The sequence below is a fragment of the Equus asinus genome, chromosome 20, assembly GCF_041296235.1.
Source record: "Equus asinus isolate D_3611 breed Donkey chromosome 20, EquAss-T2T_v2, whole genome shotgun sequence".
Classification (NCBI taxonomy): domain Eukaryota; kingdom Metazoa; phylum Chordata; class Mammalia; order Perissodactyla; family Equidae; genus Equus; species Equus asinus.
Genome location: NC_091809.1, coordinates 67,521,275 through 67,545,593, shown reverse-complemented (window position 1 = coordinate 67,545,593; position 24,319 = coordinate 67,521,275). Strand labels below are relative to the sequence as shown.

General features: G+C 39.1%; 1 protein-coding gene across 2 annotated transcripts in view; it reads left to right on the top strand.

Annotated features, from left to right (window-relative positions):
* The first annotated feature begins 232 nt into the window (after positions 1-232).
* The window catches only part of DEUP1 (deuterosome assembly protein 1), an 87,370-nt gene continuing 63,283 nt past the window's right edge, over positions 233-24,319 (top strand). For both annotated transcript variants that reach the window (XM_070490461.1, XM_014835425.3), the window contains exons 1-4: positions 233-369; positions 1,533-1,605; positions 22,384-22,555; positions 23,976-24,071. In XM_070490461.1, the coding sequence (XP_070346562.1) occupies positions 1,559-1,605; positions 22,384-22,555; positions 23,976-24,071 (315 nt within the window). In that variant the 5' untranslated portion in view covers positions 233-369; positions 1,533-1,558. The remainder of the gene's footprint in view (positions 370-1,532; positions 1,606-22,383; positions 22,556-23,975; positions 24,072-24,319) is intronic.

Below are 24,319 nucleotides of genomic sequence, written 5' to 3'. Positions count from 1 at the left end.
GTGTAGGGAGCCGACATTGGACGCCTAACTGCGGGACAGCGCTCACCCGGGAGCCCCGCCAGGCCGCGCCCGCCGCCGCCGCCTCCCGCCGGTCCTCCCGCCGCGGTTGCTGAGACTACTCACCCCGCCCCCCAGCCCGGCGGCAGCGATTCCGGCCGCGTCCCCATGGCAACCGGCGGCGGCGCGGCGGGCCGGGGCGGGCGGCGAGGGAGAGGCCACAACGGCCTCGGCGGCCGCGCGGCGGGCGAGCCCGGCGGCGGGAGCGCGGCGGGCGGCGGGGCCTCGGGGGCGGGCCGGGCTGCCGGGGACCCGGCGTCCCTGCTCCGGGGCTGCAGACCTCGCGGGAGAGCGCGGCGCTGCGCGGCGCAGGTAACCCCCCCGGCCTCCAGAGCCCCGCCTCACCCCTGACCCTGGTCCTTGCCCCTCACCGGGCGGGCTTGCCTCAGAGGATGGGGGACCCCCGGGCGGGCTGCTCCGCGGGGCTGGGCTTGAGCCGTGCGCGGGGTCGGGGCCTGGGGCGCGCGGCGGATCGACAGAGCCAGAATGCTAGGATAGTTCTTGCAGAAGTCAGAGCAGAGAGTCTCCCTAAAGTTAACAGGTCTAAGTTCTACATGTGTGGCCTTGGGCGAGTCAGCTACCTTGCCTGTGCCTCAGTTTCCCTGAGGTTAAAGTGAAGGATTTGAGAACCTACAAAATCAATTTATTCATCTGTCCGTTCTGGTCAAATTTTCCTTCCCCGTCCCCACTCCTCGCCCCTCCGCTCCGCACACAATTCGAGTCTGTGTTAAATTCCTTTACTTTGGAAGTGACTTGAGCCCAGGAGTCTCTCTCCTCCTTTCTACCATCTTAAATGCTATTTAACTGACTTTTATTCAGTGATTCAGAAGAGTTGAAGTCCTTTTCAATACTATGATCATTTATCCTCATAGATTATCTTTTAATTAAAACTTTGTTGCTGGGAAAAACTTTTTTCTTTTTACTTTAGGCAGGCAACATCCTTATTTTGTCAAAAACATCAGCAGGTGCCCCCAGAGCCATTGAAGAATTGTAAGGTTTCTATTTTTAGGCAATTCTTAGCCTTTTTATCCTAAACATCATGGTATATTCATCCCAACAAAACCCAGAAAGGGCCAAAGAAAGAATTTATTCAGATAAAGGCAAACTTTTTGGGGATCCACAGAAACGAAAGTTTGAGAACGTTTAGCTGGAACACCTATTGAAGAGGAATTGCGTTTTTCTCATCTCATATATTGAGCACTTTGCAAAGTACCTGGCACCAAGCTGTTGTTCAGTAGGGAGTGAATGAATGCTCTTTTCAGTCAGTACCCCATATCTCGACTCATTGCTACGCCAATGTCATAAGTGCATGGGGGCACTACAAAAAAAAAAAAAAGCCCTACATTTTGTAGAACCAAGATCTACTCCACTAGAAAAACTCATACTACATTGTTTGCCAATAGCAGAATTTCCTTGCTTTATAGATTAATAAATGTAAGCATTTAAGGAATATAGATCATTTTTCCCCCTAACAGATTAAAAATAAAGAAACATAAACCAGATGCAGCAGTTTCTTGACATGGAGAAACAAGCCCAAAATACAGTGGGGTAAGTGCTGAGAAATTTCTGTTTAATGAGTGGATACTTAACTATGCCAAAAACTCCCTGATGATACATGAACTTTGAAATTTAGTATTAATAGGATGTGCTAATTATTTTTGGTGAGGAGGGTGGGTGGAAATTCAAATGACTGATCAAGAATCTATAGTGTGAATCTTTCCAATTTTTTTTTTTTTATTTGAGGAGGATTCACCCTGAGCTGACATCCATTGCCCATCTTCCTCTTTTTTTCTTTCTTCTTCTTCTTTTTTTTTTTTTTTTTTTTGCTTGAGGAAGATTAGCCCTGAGCTAACATCTGTGCCAGTCCTCCTCTACCTTTGTATATGGGATGCCTCCACAGCACGGCCAATGAGTGGAGTAGGTCCAAGCCCAGGATTTGAACCCACAAACCCTAGCCAGCGAAGCAGAGCACGTGGAACTTTAACTACTCGGTCATGGGGTTAAATCTTTCCAATTTTAACTATGGATCTACACTCGAAAATAACCATTTTCCAACTTTCAGTGAGTTTTTCAGTGTTGTAGGGCGGTGGGTGCCCACCCAGACCTCACGTGCTCTTGGGCTTCCACAGTGCAGCAGCTCCTAGCCAGCCGGCTCCTTTCTTGCTGCGTGGAGCGTCTCAAGCTTCCCTCCACACTTGCCCTTAAGGCTGAACTCAACACTTAAGCATAGCCTCAAAACAGATGTAGCTCCTCAAACAGCAGCAAGAACTGGATATTTAACCAAAAGTTTCATGAAGAGGTGGGGAATAGAATTTGTATAACGTTTGCCATTGTCAAAAATTAAATTCCTTTTCACAAACATCTGTGCCCACCCCTTCCCTGCCAGAAGCTCCACAGAGGTTTCTCTTCCTGTTGCATTAGCCAACTAGCCATAGGCTGACCCCAGAACTGGGGGGCCGGGGGTAGGGACTATGGGAAGGGGTGGTACTATTGTGTCTAATCTTGACTGTGACTTTCAGTTATTCTGCTTGGACCATGACTTTGACACCAGGCTAAAGGAAAGCTACACAAGTCTGGATAACAATAGTGATCACTTTTTTAGCTCCTACTGCGTGCCCCTCCTCACAACAGCCCTGCTAGGTAGCATTCTCATTTTACAACTAAGAAAATGGAGCATAGTAATTACAGTCTAAGCTCTTGTAACAAAGAGACCCCAAAATACAGTGGTTTACTAAGATTGAAGTTTATTTCTGTTTGATGTACAAGTTCAGAGATAAGCAGACCAGGACTGGTAGGGCAGCTCTGCCATCCTCCCTACATGATTCACAGCTCTCGACCCAAAGTGATTGCTTGGGCTCCCACTACCATGACTGTGCTCCTGCCAGAGGGAAAAGGGAAGGGCAAGAGGAGGGCATAAGACTTTCCTTTTAGTAGTATGACCTGGAAGTAGCAGGCCTCACTTCTGTTCACTTCCCATTGGCCAGAATTTAATCCTAGAACTACAGGTAGCTGCAAGGAAGCCTGGGAAATATGGTCTGTAACTGCGTAGCCATATGGCCAGCTAAAGCTTAGAAATTCTGTAATAAAAGAAAGAATGGATATTGGTGGACTAGCAGCCTCTGCCACATAGAGTTCAGAAAGGTAGAAAGAAAGAGAAATAACGCAGGAACTTGCCCCAAAATATACAGCTGGTTAGCGGGGGAGGTAGGATTTGAATTCACATATGTCTGGCTCCAATCCCTGAGTGGATGGCAGTGAGATGCCGGGAGGAGCCTGCCTAGTATCCATAGCAGAGCCAGGTTGGGATTCTGGATTGAGAAGGAGTTAGGTCCCTGGTGTGATGATGGCACCAAGAGCTAAGGTGCAGATTGAAGGTCTTGAACCCAAAGCTTGGGTACCAGCTATCGCTTCACTCCTGCAAATCTGAGGCAATGGAGACTGCTATTTCTCTTCGTTCATTCTTTTGGGAAAAAGTATGGCGTATTGAATGTATGCCAGGTACAACACTAAGCTCTATGGCTCATACACAGATCATTAAGAAACAGACCTTGAAGAACTCAGTATTTAGTAGGGAACCACAGAGCTTGTTCGGGAACACCATAATGACAAACCAGAAGTGAATGAGAATTACTGGAGGTTTCCGTGAGGAACTGCTCCGCTCATCACAGCAGGCGTGGAACCAGACGTTGTCTACTGGGGTCTCCAAAGCATGGAGAGCCAGGTTGGCTTTCCCTCTGTCCCACGTGCTATTGAGAAAAATGTAAAGATCAGTAGCATAAAGACAGTAAAACCTCATTCATCAGGGATGTGTTATGCAGCTTATCAAACCGTGTCACCTACGTACACAGTAATGTTTTGTGGAGCAACCTTCCTTTAATAAATATTTATCTAGAGTCTACTATGAGCCATTCATTGGTCTAAGCACCAGGGAGACAGCAGTGAACAAAATAGAGACCATTCCTCCAGGGGCCTTATACATTAGTGTGAGATATAAACATGTTTTATGTGGTTATATGAAGAAAAGCGGGCTAAGGATGGGAGGAATAGCGTGTGAATGGGTCATCAAATAAGGATTTCCTGGTAAGGCGGCATCGGAACAGAGATCATATCTGGGTAAAGAGAGTTCCAGACAGCAGGAACAGCACGTGCACAGGCCTGAGGTGGGAGCTTTTACACAGAATGTTTATAATGTGCGTGAATCATGATTCTCTGACATCTGGGTTATAACAGGGTTTGATTTTAATTTATCTATGATTTCTCCCAATTATAGGTGTTTGTATTTGTGCCATAATAATCAACCCAAACTCCTTCTAATCGAAACAGTCGTATTTAAGTGAGTTTGTCCTTTTTATTTGTTTTTAGAGTGTGTGCCCAGAACATAAATAATTATAGAATGAGTAAATGATCAATTTTATTGGCCTTTTAAAGCGAACCATGTCTAGATTTTGCTTTGTTTTTTTCGTATTCATGAATTTCATCTTATTAATTTGTCCTTTTATGATTTAATTTACTTATCTTGTTCTTCTGATGTTTGAATTGAAAAATATGATCAGTTATTTCCGTGATTTCTGGATTTCATAATTTCTTTAGATAATAAAAGCATTTAAAGCCAGAGTTCCTCCTGAGCACAGCTTTGCTGCAGGCCATAGGGCTAGTGTTCCACTCTCATTTTCTAAATAGTCTGTTTCAACTTTGATTGCCTCTTCAACTCACGAGATACTTAGGAGAGGTAACTTCCGGAGGTGGTTAATTATATTTTTATTATTACTGTCTAATCCCCCTACCACCGTCGTCATAGAATATAGCCTATATGATATTTCGGTTTCATTAAGATTATTCTTGTGATCTATTGCGTGATCAACTTTTATAAATGTCCTTTGAGCATTTGAAAACAAATATATATTCTCTACTGGTTAAGTAAAGGTTAAAAAAGTTATGCATATATAATCAAACCTTTTAATTGTTATTATTATGTTTAAATTATGTTTTTCAAGTCCATTGTTAACCTTACTTTTTTTCTATTTGATCTGTCAAATTTTAAGAAAGATCTTTACAATAATTGTGGTTTTGTCCCATTCTTCGTGTGTTTCAAGCAGTTTTTGTTGTACATATTTCAGTGTTCTGTTGCTCAGTGTATTGAGGTTCATGGATGTTATGTCTTCTTGGTATATTATATGATTTAGCTTTATAAAATGTCTCACAAGTCTAAGTTAATGTTTTTTTGTTTGAATTCTACTTTGCCTGATACCGATATTGCCAACTCCACTTTCTTTTTGATTTACTTTAGTCTGTAATATCCTTGTCCATCCCCTTTGTAAAGGAAAAAACTCAGTCTTTTCCTTCCTATAGAAGCAAAAACTCCATTCCTCCCTACTGTGTCTTTCTTCCCTGCGTGTCTCCCTTACCTTCACAGAGAACGCTTCACTTCCGACACTTCTAGTCACCAAATGTGTGATGGTTTGTCCCCCACCAAGCAATTCTCTGTGATACCAGCTGCGTGTCCTACAATTTAACTCAATTCGGACACTGTCTACCCAGAGACAGCATCAGATCCCACAGGTTAAGGCCTCAGTCCCACAAGACTGCCCCCTCCACTTCAAATGCCAGTTGCAAATCTAGGTTGTCACCTGTGTTTCTGACCAACTGGCTGTAGATCTGAGATTCCAACCACCCCCTCCTTGTATTCGATTAATTTGCTAAAGCAGCTCACAGAACTCAGGGAAACACTGTTTATCAGTTTATTAAAGTATATGATAAGGGATGCAGATGAAGATCCAAATGGAAGAGACGTGTAGGGTGAGGTATGTGGAAAGGGGTGCAGAGCTTCATGGCCCTGTCCAGGCGTACCACTCTCCCAGCACCTCCACGTGTTCACCAACCTAGAAGCTCTTGAAACCCTGTACTTTTGGGATTTTTATGGAGGCTTCATCATGTAGACGTAATCAATCATTAACTCCATTTTCAGCCCTTCTCCTTTCACAAGAGAATGGGCAGTGAGCCTGAAAATTCCAAGCTTCTAATCATGACTTGGTCTTTCCTGTGACCAGCCCCCTCATCCAGGAGCCCATCCAGAGTCACCTCATTAAAACAGAAGACACTTCTATCCCCCAGGAAATTACAGGGGTTTCAGGAGCCCTGTGTCAGGAACTGGAGTCAAAGACCAATATTAGAATAAGAGATGCTGCCGGTGTTCTTATCATCCAGGAAATTACATGGGTTTTAGGAGCCCTGTACAAGGAACCAGGGGCAGAGACCAATATATATTTCCTATGATCTCATACCCTTGTTTCCAATCTTTTTTATGTCATATGGTGCCTCTTGTAAATATGGTTAGATTAAAATATATATACGTCAGTTGGAGAGTCTTTGCCATTATAAAGAGGATTTTATGATCATTAATATATTAAGGTTTGACCCTTTTTGTGCTCCCAACATTTGCTAGTCTGATCTAGTGTTCTTTTTCATCTTATAAGTTCTCCATCCTATTTCTTAAGTTGTTAATTTACATTTTTTATGAACATTTTAAATTTGAGTTTCTCTTTTAGCATCCTGAATTTTAACTGTAACTTTGACTTCCCTCAACCCTCATAAGACTTAACCTTTAGTACTGTCTTTGCTTCCCCATTCCCTTATCCCACCCCCAAGAAATAATCTGGATTTCTAGTTCCTGATTGCTATTAATTTATATATAAATTATTACATATAGGATAATGTGAATTATTATTTTATTCTTCTTTTAAGTCCTTTTTTAATAGCTGTAAGTTTGATTGCATTGCCTACTAGTATTATTTATATACAAAATCGTCATTGTTCTTAATTTTTAAAAATTTTGTAATGTATTTTTGATTTGACTGAATTTTTTCATAAAAATTAACATGGGTGCTATACTTATTAACTTTTTACATATCCAAATATCTACATTTACTCTTATCCAGGGACTCTGTAGTATTACTCATTGTCTTGTAGAATTGAGTGTTGTAGATGGAAAATTCAGTGTCAGTCTCATCCCCTCTTTCTCTTTCAAGATTTTTTTCTTTCTTTTTATAAATGTCCAGAGGCTTGTAGGATTTCTTTTTATCCTTGGAATTACAAACTTTTCAGGATAGCTTTCTAGGTATGGATCCTTTCTCAATGATACTTTACAGCATTTGGTGAAGACTTTTGCTCTGAAGATTCAATCTCTTCCACTCAGTGAGATTTTCTTCTATTTCTTTGATTAATAATCCTCCACTATCTTGTTTCATTCTCATCTCCTAGAATGCCTGTATCTTCTTCTGTACTCTCATAATTTCCATCATGGTCTTTTTTGCTCTATGTTCTGGAGGAATTTCTTGAGTTTTCTCATTTTTATTTCACCCTTGATTATGTTCTGTTTTTTGAGATCTTTAGTATTGGCAACCATGTATTTATTTCCAAGAACTTCTTCTTTTTAATGTTTATTTCATTGTTCCTTTTACACAGTAAATTGCTTTTGTTTTATCAATGCAATAAACTCTTGACTCTTATTAAAAATATGAATAAGATGTGTTTGCAATTATCTCTTGCTCCTTATATCAGCTCCTTCACAAGTAGTCATCCTGTGGGTGTGGCTCTGATGTATTTCTCCACATCCTTCAATTTGTGCTTCTTCCCAAACCCCAACAACTGCTCCACAGCCCCACCTTTCTCCTAGCCTCTGCTACTTGAAAGAGAAATCTCTTCAGTTTTCCAGAGAAATCTGGCCACTAACTACAGCACAGCTGCAACTCCCTGAGGACTCGGCATAGCCACCAGCCAAGGTGTTATGCAGTCTAATATATTTAAGACTGTTAAAGCTTATGTTTAATAAACTTAACTCTGAAGGTTATTTCTAAGTAGGAATTCCACAAATGCATTGAGCAAGGCTAAGGTCAATGAAACACATACATAGAGTCCCAAAATGTATGAATTCTGGAGTGTTGTTTTCAAAAATGTCATTGTCCTTGTATAAGTGGGTGCACATATGATGGATTACTTCTTTAAAATATCTTTTCGAACTGAAAAAGAACATTTATCCAGATCTTTCTTAACTTAGTTACACGTGCATGTAGTTTAAAAAGTCATTTGGTTCTTTATCACTGTTACCAAAAAGCAGCAATCTCTTGTTCCTTCCCCAGTTTTCCACTCCCCGGAGGCAAGCACTTTCAATTCTTTTAGCTGATTCTATTGGTATTTATCTCTATATCTCTGCATAACATACTTCTATTGCTATTTCTTGATTTTTCAGTTTTAGGCATTATCTATTGATCACAATGGTTATTTTTCATGCCTCCACCACCTCATACCCACCACACACACACACACACACTCTCACTCTCACACACTCACACTTGCTATTCTTCCTTCCTCCCGATATACCACAATTTTTGTTGCATCAATATTCTGTTTACCTTGTTGTGACTTTATAAATACTCTTCACCTCTGAGCCATATAGTATAGCATGATTACTTTCTCTTTCCCACATGTTTTGTTTTTCCTGGAGTGAATGAATCCTATCTTAATTGTAAATTTTTTGAAGTTTTCTTCGTTCTGCTTAGTTTTCTTCAAAAAATGTCTTTCTGTTTGTATTTGACCTGGTTATGTGAACCGTTTTCCTCGAAGGTCTGTGATCCCTTGACTTCGCTTGCTCCTTTGCAAGAGTAGAGGAGTCAGAAGCTGACAGGAAGCTCCAGTGGACATGTGCGGGACTTGTTGCCAGGGGTCTTCACTGTATGGTCGTCAGGCTAGTCTCTTTCAGTCTTCTGCCTCAGGCTGATCAGATTCCAGAGAACTCACTTCTAAGTTCTCCTGCTTGGAGGGTAAGAGTTGGGCTGCCAGTATTTACCCTCTACTTCCAGAAATACCTAGTGGGTTGCTTCTTGACTTTCTCCACTGCCAGCTCCTATTATTTTTGTCCTTATAGGTTTAACCTTGCAGGTTAAAAATATCCCTTTGCTTTATTTTAGTAGGATTTGGAAATGGAGCAAAATGTGTCTGTTCACCCATCTTCAACCAAAAGTCTCATTTTTCTCTGCTGAATCATTTACTCTACTTTTATTCTGTGACTTATTTCTTAGCAATTGATCTCGTTCATAGAATCTTGTTAAATCCTTCCTAAAAGTCTAGGTACTGCTACGTGATCTGCCAATTTTTTTTTATCTGCCATGAAAGTCATATTTTCAAATAGCCAAGGCAGATGAAAATTAAAACATAACTTTTCACATCTGAATTCAGAAAAATCATTTAAAGCAATACTCTTCTGTGTGCACATCTTTCTTAAACTTTAGGGTCTTTTCTTTCTGAGACATGAATTCATAATCACAACTTTACTTCCCCGTTTTTTATGAGTTGAATACAGTTTTAATTATAGATTGTAAAAACATTCTAATGTAACTCAATACGTATTGGTAGTTTAAATTATAGTAATGTATTCTTTTTGCACATTGAAAATTCTTTTTAATTTGATTGATTCTCTTGCTATCTGAATGGCCCAGACTGTATTCCATTATTTTCCCTCCATCACACTTTATCCTCACCCACCCACACCTACTGTTCTCCAGAGTAATCAAGTTTGACAAGTTCAAGTTTCTTGTTTCTCTGACGAAGAAGTAAAGTGAAGTGGACCTGGGGTAAAACCCCGATATGTCAAACTTTGAAAGTAGATCCTGAAATGTTAGCACAGAGCTGAGTGATTGTAGGAATTCAGTGAGTGATTCTGAAAGGAAGGAAGGAAAGAAGGGATGGTAGAGACAGAAATAGTGACAAATGGGTGTATTTTGACAGAAGAGCTGGCAATACTTAGAGATCATGGATTGGGTGTGGGGTGTGCAAGAAGGAGATGAGCAAAGGATGATCCAAGGGCTTCTGTCCAACCGGTTGGAAGGATAAGATTGTCATTGATTAAAAGGAGAGAGACTGGAGAAAATGCAAGCTTGGTTTGACATGCCTGTTGTACATCCAAGTGAAGATGTCAAATAATTAGCTGTATAGACAGGTCTAGATGTATCTTTCTGCTTCATCCCCCTCAGTGTGTGGCTTCATTGTTTGTGGTCACCTTATGGTTGCAAGATGGCTGAACCACTTCCAGCATCACATCTGCCTTCCATGAAAGTAGCAGAGGAAGCATAATGGGTAAAAACAAAAGAGTACGTGCCAGCATTTTATTTGGGTTTACAGGTTCCAGGAGTTCAGACCTGATATCTTTGGGGGCCATTTTTCAGCCTACCACCTTTAGGAATGGGGAAATGAAACAGGGAAGGGCAGGTTATCAAGCCACTTACCACTGAGGGTGACTGTAGCGAAATCCTGATGGGGGACTCTGGAACCCAGTATAATCACCCCCCTCAGAGTTATCCCATCCAAGGAGAGAGTGAGCATTTATACACCAATAACTGACTGTCATTGGTTGAAGGTTGCTCCTAGGAGAGTTTCAGTTCCCTGTCACTCCTGGTCTATCACGCAGGTGACAAAGAGGATTCCAGTGGCAAGAGAAAACACTCAGGCAAAGAAATGCAAGTTCTGTCTACTGGAAATCAGGCCAAGTGCCCTGAAGTGGTAAGTGTGAGGGATATGTAGGACACCAACAGCACCTGCTGTGGCCCTTTTTTAAATAGCTTCATGGCAACTTCCACTTAGGTTTCATAGGCCAGATTTTTTTTTACATGACCGTGCCCAGAGGAGACTGGAAAATGTAGTTGTGGTTTTTAGCTGGACACATTTCCACTCTGAATTACATTGGAGCTCTGTCAGTATGGAAGAAAGAAGGGTGGATGTTGGGTAGACAATTAGCCACATGGGAGATAAGAATGGAAGCAGATAAGTGATGAAGATGACTCAGCCCAGGGTTTTATCACTGGATATGGTGGTAAGTGGTCAGAATTTAGGATATATATTGGAAGCAGTGCAAATAGTGCTGTTATTTTGGGGTTTGAGGGAAACACAAATCTAAGATCATGAACGGCTTTTATCTTGAGCAACTGTAGCAGTGGTGCCAATTAAAGAGGTGGAGTGGACTTGAGTGGGAGCAGGCTTGCGGTGCAGGGAGTCAAGCACTGTGTTTTGAACATGTGAAGTTTGAGATGCCTACTGAAGCCCATTGGGAATGTCAATGTTGAATAGGTAGTTGGATATAGAAGGCTGGAGCTCAGAAGCTCAGGCTGCAGATACAGATTTGGACGTTGTCAGAATAAGCTGGCATTGGAAGGTTCATTAGAAATTTCCAACGTTCAGGAAATGGTATATTTCTTAGTTTCCTAGCATTGGAAGAACAAATTTTATCAGTTTTCCTAATTCTTCACTGTTAGGATCCAGTGAAATAGCTGGCTCTAGTTTTAAATAGAAAAATACCTATCCTCACATGTAGTAACATTGCAGCCTCTCATCAAATAGACCTTTTGGCGAGAGGGAATTTTAATTGTCCTAGAGATTGGCTTATAGAATCCAAGCTAATACATGTGTACATAAACATTTGTTTATTATTAATTGTGTCATTTGTTTCTATGTATTAACATGAAACAATATTTCATGTATATAAGTTTATGAGGATAGTGAAGTTATTTATGTTTCTAGATAATTGTGAAAATCACCCTGAATAGAGGGTTAATGCTTGCTGATATTTCACTGTCTTCTTACCACATTCAATCTGTAAACCAAGATGTCACTCAGAATGTGAATAGTTATTGTAGAAAAAGTTTATCTGTAATGTTGATATTTTAACAGATTTCCCATTCTTTTTAGAACATAAAAAAATGAGATTTTAAATTTGTATATTTGAATTCTGATAAAATATTGATAGAGACTTGGAAGTTATGATGTTGCATTTTATTTCTATGAAGGTCTTTCTCTGATGATTATGATGAAGACTTTAAAATAGGGCCTTAATACGTACATTTAAGCATCTTTCTTTGGAATAATGGGATTTAGATCTCCTCCATATCCCAACGTTAAGCTTATTGCAAATGAGAGAGAAGATCGGACTGAATATGAGCCACCAGTTCAAATATGCAGTCAAATAGGCATTGTAATGCTGCTGAGTCAGCAAACACTAATGACAGTAAATAAGATTTTTTGGACAACTAGGAAAGTGCCTGAAGAAAAGCTATTTTTAGCTATAATTCAATAATTAATTTTGAACAAGGGCAATCGTGAAACTATGACCTAAAAGTCATAAAGTAATATAGCTTTCACTTTATTGTTTTAAGGGAGGGATAATCGACTAAAGAGCAGGCTGACATCACAGACATGTCTGCAAAAGTGGGTTCTAGCATCTCTCCTGGAGTCCCTCCTGTTTGGTTCTATTTATGGTGGGACAGTACTTGATGTGCAGAATAGGGTCTGTGAGTCACTACAGAAAAGTGAAATTATATTTATCATTTTTTAAGCTAAAGAGAAAAAGCAGTTCACCCATTTCTCTCACTCCCCTGACCCCTGCCTCTGGCAACCACTACCAATCTGTTCTCTATGTCTGTGAGTTGGGTTTACACACACACACACACACACACACACACACACATATTTTTTAGATTCCACATATAAGAGAGATCCTATGGTATTTGTCTTTCTTTGTCTGACTTATTTCACTTAGCCTAATACTCTCAAGGTCCATACATGTTGTCATAAATGGCAAGATTTCATTCCTTTTTGTAGTTGAATAATATTCCATTGTATGTATACACCATAACTTCTTTATCCATTCATCCATCAATGGACACTTAGGTTGTTTCCATATCTTGGCTGTTGTAAATAATGCTGCAGTGAACGTAGGGATGCAGATGTCTTTTTTAGTGTTTTCTTTTTCTTTGGATAAATACCCAGAATTGGGATTGCTTGATCATATGGTAGTTTTATTTTTTATTTTACTTTATGTATTTTTATGTTTGGAGTGTTTCTTTCTTAGTGTGACAAAGAGTACACGTTTAAAACCTGGAGCTAACATTATACTTAATGGAGAAACATTATGGTTATTCTCTTTAGAAACAGGAATAAGATCAGAATGTACTCTGTACTAACTCCTTTTTAAAAATTTTTTATTGAGTTCGTAATAGTTGACATCATTATGAAATTTCAGTTGTACCTTATTTCTTATCTGCCATCACACAAGTGCTCCCCTTCACCCCGTGTGCTCACCCACCACCCTCCTTCCCCTGGTAACCACTGAACTGTTTTCTTTGTCCATGTGTTTGTTTATATTCCACATACGAGTGAAATCATGTGCTGTTTGTCTTTCTCAGTCTGGCTCATTTCACTTAGCATAATATCCTCCAGGTCCATCCATGTTGTTGCAAGTGGGATGATTTTGTCTTTTTTTATGGTTGAGTAGTATTCCATTGTATATATATATACCACATCTTCTTTATCCAATCATCAGTTGATGGGCACTTGGATTGTTTCCATGTCTTGGCTATTGTGAATAGTGCTGTAACAAACATAGGGGTGCATGTTACTTTGGATTGTTGATTTCAAGTTGTTTGTGTAGATACCCAATAGTGGGATAGCTGGGTCATATGGTATTTCTATTTTTAGTTTTTTGAGGAATCTCTGTACTGTTTTCCATAGTGACTGCACCAGTTTGCATTCCCACCAGATGTGTATGAGTGTTCCCTTTTCTCCACATCCTCTCCAACATTTGTTGTTTTTTGTCTCGGTAAATATAGCCATTCTGACTGGTGTAAGTTTGTAGTTTGGTGTAAGTTTCATTGTGGTTTTGATTTGCATTTCTCTAATGATTAGGGATGTTGAGGATCTTTTCATATGTCTGTTGGCCATCTGTATATCTTCCTTGGAAAAATGTCTGTTCATATCCTCTGCCCATTTTTTGATCGGGTTGTTTGTTTGTTTTTTGTTGAGTTGTGTGAGTTCTTTATATACTTTGGAGTTCAACCCCTTGTATGATAAATGATTTGCAAATATTTTCTCCCAGTTGGTGGGTTGTCTTTTCATTTTGTTCATGGTTTCCTTTGCTTTGCAGAAGCTTTTTAGAAGATTAACTGTCCATAGATGCGTGGTTTTATTTCTGGGCTTTCAGTTCTGATCCATTGATCTGTTTGTTTGTGTGCCAGTACCATGCTGTTTTGATTACCGTAACTTTGTAGTATGTCTTGAAGTCAGGGATTGTGATGCCTCCAGCTTTTTTTTTTTCTCTCTTTCAGGATTGCTTTGGCTATCTGGGGTCTTTGTTGTTCCATATAAATTTTTGGATTCTTTGTTCTATTTCTGTGAAAAATGTCATTGGGATTTTGATTGGGATTGCATTGAATCTGTAAATTTCTTTAAGTAATATGGACATTTTAACTATGTTTATTCTTCCGACCCATGAACATGGACTATCTTTCCATTTCTTTTCAATAATGTCTTATAGTTTTCAGTGTACAGGTCTTTCACCTCTTTGGTTAAGTTTATTCCAAGGTATTTTATTCTTTTTGTTGTGATTGTAAATGAGATTGTATTCTTGATTTCTTTTTCTGCTAGTTCATTGTTAGTGTATAGGAATGCAACTGATTTTTTTAAATTGATTTTGTACCCTGAAATTTTGCTGTAGTTGTTGATTATTTCTGATAGTTTTATGGTGGATTCTTTAGGGTTTTCTATATATAAAATCATATCATCTGCAAATAGTGAAAGTTTCACTTCTTCATTTCCCATTTGGATTCCTTTTATTTCTTTTTCATGCCTAATTGCTCTGGCCAATACCTCCAGTGCTATGTTGAATAGGAGTGGTGAGAGTGGGCACCCTTGTCTTGTTCCTGTTCTCAGGGGGATGGCTTTCATTTTTTCACCATTGACTATGATGTTGGCTGTGGGTTTGTCATATTTGGTCTTTATTATGTTGAGGTACTGTCCTTCTATAACCATTTCATTCAGAGTTTTTATCATAAATGGATGTTGGATCCTGTCAAATGCTTTCTCTGCTTATATTGAGATGATCATGTGATTCTTATTCCTCATTTTGTTAATGTGGTGTATCACATTGGTTGATTTGCAGATGTTGAACCATCCTTGAGTCTCTGGAATGAATCCCACTTGATCATGGTGTACAATTCTTTTAATGTATTGCAGTTTCGGTTCGCCAATATTTTGTTGAGGATTTTTGCATCTAAGTTCATCAGTGATATTTGCCTGTAGTTTTCCTTCTTCCTGTAGTCTTTCTCTGGTTTTGGTATCAGGGTAATGTTGGCCTCATAGAATGAGTTAGGAAGCATTCTGTCTTCTTCAGTTTTCGGAATAGTTTGAGAAGGATAGGTTCTAAGTTTTCTTTGAATGTTTGGTAGAATTCTCCAGAGAACCCGTCTGGTCCTGGACTTTTGTTTGTTGGAAGATTTTTGATTACTGTTTCAATCTCTGTATTTGTGATAGGTCTGTTCAGATTCTCTATTTCTTCTTGATTTAGTTTTGGGAGGTTATATGAGTCTAGGAATTCATCTATTTCTTCTAGGTTATTGAATTTGTGGGCATATAGTTTTTCATAGTATTCTCTTATAATCCTTTGTATTTCTGCGATATCTGTTGTAATTTCTCCTCTTTCAATTCTCATTTTACTTATTTGAGCCTTCTCTCTTTTTTTCTTGGTGAGTCTGACTAAGAGTTTGTCAATTTTATTTATCTTCTCAAAGAATCAGCTCTTAGTTTCATTAATCCTTTCTACTGTTTTTTTAGTCTCTATTTCCTTTATTTCTGGTCTGATTTTTATTATTTCCATCCTTCTGCTGACTTTGGGCTTCTGTTCTTCTTTTTCTAGCTCTGTTAGGTGCGTTTTAAGATTACTTATTTGAGATTTTTCTTGCTTGTTGAGGTGAGCCTGTATTGCTATGAATTTCCCTCTTAGGACCACTTTTGCTGCATCCCATAAGAGTTGGTATGTTGTATTTTCATTTTCATTTGTCTCCAGTTGTTTTTAATTTCACCTTTGATTTCTTCAGTGATCCAATGTTTGTTCAATAGTATGTTGTTTAGTCTCCACATGTTTCTGAGTTTCCCACTTTTGTTCTTATGGTTGATTTCTAGCTTCATAGCATTGTGGTCAGAAAAAAAATGGTTGGAATGATTTCAATCTTCTTAAATTTATTGAGGCTTGCCTTGTTACCCAACATATGGTCTATCTCTGAGAATGTTCCATGGGCACTTGAGAAGAATGCATATTCTTCTGTTATTGGGTGGAATGCTCTCTACATATCTGTTAAGTGCATCTCATCAAGTGTTTCATTTAAATCTACTATTTCCTTATTGAATTTTTGCCCAGATGATCTGTCCATTGAAGTAAGTGGGGTGTTGATGTCCCCTACCATTATTGTGTTGCTGTTAATTTAACCCTATAGGTCTATTAATAATTTCTATATGTACTTTGGTGCCCCCGTGTTAGGTGCATATATATTAATAAGCATTATGTCCTCTTGGTGGAATGTCCCTTTTATCATTACGTAGTGCCCCTCTTTATCTTTTTTAACTTGAAGTCTGCTTTGTCTGATAAAAGTATGGCAACACCTGCTTTCTTTCGTTGGCCATTAGCTTGAAGTGTTGTCTTCCATCCATCACTCTAAGCCTGTGTTTGTCTTTGGAGCTGACATGTGTTTCCTGGAGGCAGCATGTTGTTGGGTCTTGTTTTTGAATCCATCCAGCTACTCTGTGTCTTTTGATTGGAGGATTCAGTCTATTTACATTTAGAGTGATTATTGTTATCTGAGGGCTTAATGCTGTCATTTTATTGCTTGTTTTCTGGTTGTTCTGTTTCCACTATTTCTCTTCCTTTGCATTTCTTCTATTTCATTTTGTTGGTTTCCTGAGGGGGATTTCTCAGTTTTCTCGCTTTTTGTGAATTGTGGCTCTGCTCTGATTTTTTGTTTACTGGTTACTGTGAGGATTGTATGAAAGGTATTGGAGATGAGATAGTCCATTTTCTCATAGCCTCTCATCTCTATTAACCTAAGCAGGTTCCTTTCCTTTCCTCTCCCCTTCTGAGTAATTGCTGTTACAAATTGTTCTGTTTTTAATTTTGTGAGTTTGTGGCTAAGTTGAAGTATTTATCATTACTTTTGATGCTTTCTTCGCTTTTCTCTTTTAAGTTGTAATTGAGTCTTTGCCTCCCTGTTCTGGTAGAGAGCTGCAGGTTTCTGATTATGTCTGTCTGCTTATCCCCTTGCTCAGAGCTTTGTAGACCTTTGCCTTTTTGTTGCTGGTGTGAGGGCATCGTTATTTCCTGTAGGGGAGGTCTAGTGGTGATGAACTCCCTCAGCTACTACCTCCATTTATATCATTAGCTTTCTGTTTTGCTCTCTCTTCATCTCCAAATTTGATATGCTGACATTTTGACTCTAGGCTCCCCAGACAGTATATCACCCTGCAAGTCTCAGTGTGCCCCCTCTCTTCTGGCTTAGTGCATTCAGACCTCTTTCCTGACCCTAGGATCCTTGTCTTGTGAATTGCTTCCAAGGATAAACCCAATACAAAGGGCCAGGGTTTGCATGTCTTAAGTAGTATATCAGACACAATCCACTCAGTCTCCAAAGCTGGAGGACTCAGAGGATTCTTTTTCTTTTTTAGTTCCTCAATCAACTTTTCTAAAATTGGAATGTAAGACCTACTTCATGGGATGTTGTGAAGATCCATGAGAGGAAGTACAGGAGAGTAATTAACATATGTTAGCATTTGACTAAAGAAAGAAATGAAAATATAAATAATGTTAGTGCCTAGCTGTATGAAGGAGGCTAAATAAGCCTTTTTAATTTTATTTGAAACTTCACTAGGTTTAGGAGCAAATATTGATGCTACTGAGACAGCTGAACTGCTATTAATTATCTCTGAAAAACTGAAGAAGCAAAGATATACTAGAAGATTGACAATTGACAATCGAAATTCAATTGACAATTGAATTTCAAAAGCGGATATTAAATCTGACAAAAAGCTGAGTTTGGTGTAAAACTGAGTTTGACTTAATCTTAGGTAAGACTCTGGGAGAGACTGTCAGTGGTTTGTGAGCATTCAGAAGGGGAAGCAGTGCCCCCAGGACTCAGCCTAGGTGCACCCTGACCCCTGCCCACTAGACCAGCTTTGGTTCACGGGGCTGAAATGCTGCTGCATGAGGAAACATATAGAAAGAGTTGTATTTGGGCTTTGGCATGATATTTTACAGGTTTTTTTATGACATGACATTTTTTTGGGAAAAAAATTGTAACATTAATTAAGTGGATTAGCATCTGATTATAGTAAAAGGAATAATCAACAGATCACTATCACCCTGAAGGGCTTGTTAGTAGAATGCCATAGGACTCTGTCCTCCATCCTGTCCTTCAGGACGTTTTACAAACATATATATATATATGTTTATATTTAAAACAAGTAATGCTTATCAAATCTGCAGCTGACACAAAACTGGGAGGTATGGTGAATATATTCTCTGACACAAACAGGATCCTAAAATATAAGCTCAGGTGTTAACCGCTTCAGGAAGGCTTCTATGATAGCCCACCCTGTTCAAATCTGTATTCAATACCCTTCCTTTCTATTCCCAAAAGAGCTGCATGTCTTCATCAGTCTCGTATTGTACCTGCCTACCTTGCAAATCTCTCTCTGTGCACAGGCAGTTGGTCTTGTGTCTCTATCTTCCAGTTCCTCACACAGTGGGAAGCAGCTGCTTACTGAATGTTTGCTTCATTAAAGAACCAGCGATGACGACCCACACTGAGAGGCTGAAACTCTCAAGCTGAAATTTAATAAGGATAAAAATAAGGCCCTGTTTTGGAGCAGCCCCCAAAAACTAAACAAGCACAATATAGCGAATAGATGGCTTTACTTGTAGCACACATGAAAAAGAAATAAGGTGTTTAGATAAGAATAACCTCTCCGTGAAATGATATAATATCACTGCTTTACCCTTCCCCCTTCCAAATTCAAAGCTAAGGTCATCTTCACCTGCTTGAATAAAAGTTTGTAGCACTTGAAACCAAAGATGTGGAAGTCCTCTCTGAGCTGATTAGATCATCCCTGAAGTATTATGATAAAGTTCTGAGTTGTGCATTTCAAGGAGGAAATCTACAAACAGGAACTTGTTCAGAGGAGAGCCACCAGGATTATGAAGTGTCTGAAAATCTACCATAATCACTTGCTTTTTCATTCATTTGACAAATGCATCTTGTGTCTGTGTCTAGTGCTTTCCAGGTAGTGTACTAGGTAGTGGAAACTAGTATACTAGGTGGAGGGAAAAAATCTCTATGAGTAATTGAAGGAAATAAAGATACTTGTGGAAATAAACAAAGACCACCCAAATGAGAACAAATGAAGCCTATTTATTCAGAGCTCACTCTAACAAGGGAGTCAGCAACCATCACTTGCATTTGGCAGACTCATAGGCAGGCAGAGAGGTGGGAAAGCTTTACAGTGAACAAAAGAAAAGGGTTCAGCTCTGCTCTAATTGGAGGCTCTTGGCATTGGGAAGCTGGAGGAGGCAGGCTAACTAGAAGCATGGCATCCTATGTGATTGGTTTGGGTAGCAAATTTGGCTTTCCCCAGTTGGCCTTGCGTCGGAAGTAGGGGCAAAAATTAGGGAGGCTGTCAGTCATTGACCAAGTCCTAACCATTCTAGGACTATTTCTGAAGAGGTTGTGGGTCAGAGTCTATTATCATATGTTCAGCCATTGTCTATTTGTATGTTCAGTCTCTAATATTGAACATTGAGAAGACTCAGAAGAATCTGGAGGTACACTTATAACTGTATTTGGCATATTGATAACTGCATTTGGGTACTTTAAGGTCTAGTGTGTTGAAAAGGCATTTGTTCTGAATGGTCCCAGTGGGTCAAATTAGGACTAGGGGATGAAAAATTCTTCAATATGAGGAAGAACTTTTTAAAACTCATTGCTACCTAGATACCATCATAGACAGTGATTACCTCCTGAAGGAGGAATTCAGACCTAGACTGGATGTGATACTTGGCAGTGATACTGCAAAACAGATCACAAAATTTGCCATGCACCAGAATCACTACATACCTTTGTTACTGATGCAGAATCTTGGGCTCTGTCCTAGACTTGCTGAATCTGATCAGTGGGGTATGATAGATGATTCTCTTAAGAAACATTTGTGGAATATATGCAAACACTGGATGATTAGTTGTAATAGATGACTCGTAAAAGTCCTTCCAACCTGAGAGTTTAACATTCTAACCTTTGCATAGCATAGTCATAACCAGGAAATAAACTGTGCATTCATTTATTTAACAATATTTATTCAATAGCTTACGTTATGCCATACTCTATTTTGGTCTATATTTTAATTCCACTAGCACGATAAATTCCTATATGCCAAGGAGATAGCAATGAAAACAACTCAGTTTTTCATTCTTCAAAGATTTATTGAGCATCTGCTATGTGCCGGGGCACTGTGCTGAGCTCTGGTGAAATGCTGATGAGCAAGACTGATAGAGTCCTTTTTTTCCCAGAGCTTACACTAGCAGAAAAAAATAGCCAAAATGTATTTACAGTAAAGGGTGATACATGTTGTCATGAAAAAGAAAATGGTGTGAAAACCATTCTTTTTGTTATGTTTTTCCCCACAGCATAACTCCAATTAAAATCCAATCAAGTTATTTATAGAGGAATGAGTACTTCCTTCTTCAGATTTATTTTAGGTTTTAAATAAAAATTGAGAGCCTTTGGGCCTTAACCAAGGAATGCTAGAAGACTTTAGAATGCCACTTTGTCCTTAAAACCCCTCTTATATCAAAACTGAAGAATCTGCTGTTGGATAAATCAGTCAAAGGGACATCCTTGTTCAGGTTGACTCTGGGTATTTTAGAAAGTGATTCTGGAAATTCTGAGTTCTTTTGAGTTCTAATACCTATTTCTAACCCTGTTGCAATGGCGCTAATTTGTACTATATTTTTCAAGCAAGTTCTTATTCAAAACACCATGTCTTTTGCTGTGTGGTTTGTAGGAAGGAGCTTAGATAGGAAGCAGCTACCTATGATCTAGTTCTGGCTCTTCCATTAATTAATATGTGACCTTGACCTCTCTGGGCCTCAGAATTTTTCAAAATGCTAAATAAGCCTTAATGAACCCTAAAATTCTGATTTGGTGAAACTAAATGTCATTTTACACCTGCCTTCCTCCCAGCTACACAAATATATTAGAAGCCTCATCATTACATGGAATGGATACTGAAATAACTTGCTTTTCTAATCTGGACACTTGTGTGTTCCTTAGGCTGAAGTCTGAGGCTTCAACATCTACCTGCTTATCCAGTCTGAATGATGGATTTATAGCAGGTCCTTGGGAACCTACGCTGGGAGCACCCAGCAGTCTGTCTTCTCACCAACTCTCAGTAGCCGTAGTTCTAGCTGTTGCCAAGGGTCTTGTTTCAAACACAATAGACCTTCCTAGTCCCAAGATATTGCCACCCATCTGAGTAAAGTATCCCCACTTTCTAGAAACTTACATTACGCTGCCCGTACCTGCCTCATCAGATTCCTTCCAGACAGACACCAGCCAGATCACACCAACTTCCACTCCTGGAGGAGCAGCACTGTAGCACCCTTGAAAATGCTCCTGCCTAGCCCAGGCTTGCTCTTCTTCCCTGACAGGCACAATTGAAGTCCTAGTTGCCATCAAACCTCCTCAAGTTACGATAGACATAGGTATGTGTATTTTTACATGTCAGAGCATTGAACCACTTTTCATAATTAGAATTTTCCCTAGAATTAGCTCACTCTAAAAATGTTATTTTATTTTTTTAACTAACTTCCTTTGTTGCGATCTTATTTCTGACCTAATCTGCACAATATGTTTTCGTTTTAGGGCTCCCTTGTCTAAGTGAAAATTTTGGGGTCAGGGAGACCCGCATGCTACCACCTGCACTAAGGAGCGAAATTCAGCAGTGACTTTATCAATATATTGCATTATATAATGAAGAAACTATACTTTTAAAAATGTCTTTAAAAAATTAAATGTATGTACCATCATACTTCACTTAACAAGGATACACTCCAAGAAATGCATCATTAGGCAATTTTTTCATTGTGCAAACATCATAGAGTGTACTTACACAAACCTAGATGGTATAGCCAACTACACACCTAGGCTATATGGTGCTAATCTTATAGGACTACCATTATAAATGCAGTTCATCATTGACTGAAACGTTGTTACGCAGCACGTGACTGTTAGCTCTGAAATTGGCTTTTAGTTTTAATTTTAAAAATTAACCTCTAGCTTCTGGACTTCTTCCTATTTAAATAATTGCACAATTTAAGGAAATAAGATCAAGCTATTCAGAGCAATATAATGGTTTTTCTTGTCCTCACATTTCACTGTTTTTAAATGTGTTTTAATTTTCTGTAATTGCCAGAGCTTCTCCTTGTGAGGCTGAGCTTCAAGAATTAATGGAACAAATTGACATCATGGTAAGCAACAAAAAATTGGATTGGGAAAGGAAGATGCGGGCTTTAGAGACACGATTAGATCTTCGGGATCAAGAGTTGGCAAATGCACAAACTTGTTTGGATCAGAAAGGTCAAGAGGTACTGAACATATGTGTTAATGAATTGTTAATTCCTCAAACTGTTACAAATAGTATTTATCCTATCAGAATATGTTTTCCATTACACATACTTTTTATCAGGCATCAGCAATAGCATTTGTTGCTTGAAATTCTGTCATAGTGTGCTAAAATGTGTTCTATCAAATAGATGACAGGCAGAGCCTAAACCCATAGAAATTTTCTGATGCAGACATATAGTGTTAGCCACCATCTAGAAAAGTAAACAAACACTCAGTATATATGTGAAATGAATATTGTTTGCAAGCAAAGATGTCAGTGCTTTTGCTGCTGTAGAAACAAAGCAATAGTCATGAAAGCTGTGTTTTTGCACGAGGCAGAATTCAGGAGCATTTGCCTCTTCTAATCTGCTAGAAAAATATTTCCTGAAAGAAGTGAAATGTCAAGGCTTGATTGTAGGACGAGGGAGAAAAGGATTTGGTGCAGGGGGTGTGTGTGTCTACCTGGGCACCCACTTAAGAGGAGTGCCCTTGGCCCCTCTGAGGCTGCTTACCGCCATGCTGGTGGTTGTGGAAGCATGCATGGTGTCCTCGGGCCTGTGGAGGGGTTCAGGAAAACTGTCTGCTTTATCGAACATACGCTTTTGTGTCTGTGAATTGTTCTTTTTGGCAAAGCATAAGAGAAATATTTACTAATCATTTACTGAAACATCATCAGTCAACTTGTTCAGCAGCCATTTTTCTACCTTTATTGGCCTCTCAATTCGACTTGGTTTTTGACATAGTCAACTATGTTATAGTTTGACATAGTTAACTTAGTTTTTGGCCTCTGGTTTGCCTTCATGCTAGAGGCAGGCCATCTGACCAGGCTTATGCAAGGATTGTTTTCTCCCTTCTATACCTATAATGACACAGATGTATAAACAGGGCCCTCACCTGCTTTTTGAGCAGACACATTCTGTAAGCCATATCCTTAAGAACCGCTCTTAGACATTTTTCTTTTTAATGCGTTAGTTGTTATAAAAATGTAACGATTATTCCATAATACCACTAAAGCAGAGCTCCCACTGAAGGCAGTGAGGCTAAAAGAAAGCTGAAGTGTGTCGGTAGAGGTTCTGCCTGAGCGACAATGACATAAGCCTCCCAAAAAGATAAGGCAAAGTAAATTCTAGACCTTAATTTAAAATGTGATGGCAATAAGGGTCTTTTGTCAAACATCCATCCCATAGTGTCCTAATGAGTACCCAGTGGAACCTTGCTAGCAAGGTTTGGATTTTGTGAATTTAATTATTAATAGCTATTTTAAGCACTGCAGTACAAATATTTATTCTTGGGTTTGGCACAGTAGTTTTATTTGAATTATACTTTTCTTTTGTACATTTTTTTCTGAGATTTTGAGGCAAAATTTAGAAAAAGCAAAATTAAATTTTGTTCTTAATGCAGGTGGGGTTACTCAGACAGAAGTTGGACAGTCTGGAAAAGTGTAACTTAGCAATGACTCAGAATTATGAAGGACAACTACAAACCCTAAAAGCTCAAGTAAGAAAACTTAGTACAATTTAATATCGCACATTTTGGTATATGTTTTGACCCATAAAATTGTGTTAATTTTACTAAAATAAATTGTTTTTAATACAAGCAAAAGTTCTTGTATTTCAACTACAAGATTATATGTTTGGCCCTGTCTTTTGTTATTTTGTATGTGTTGATTTTGTCTCTTTTACTAGACTGTCAGCTTCATATCCCTTTAACTGTTAACACAGCGCTAGACTAATAGCTTTCTCTTT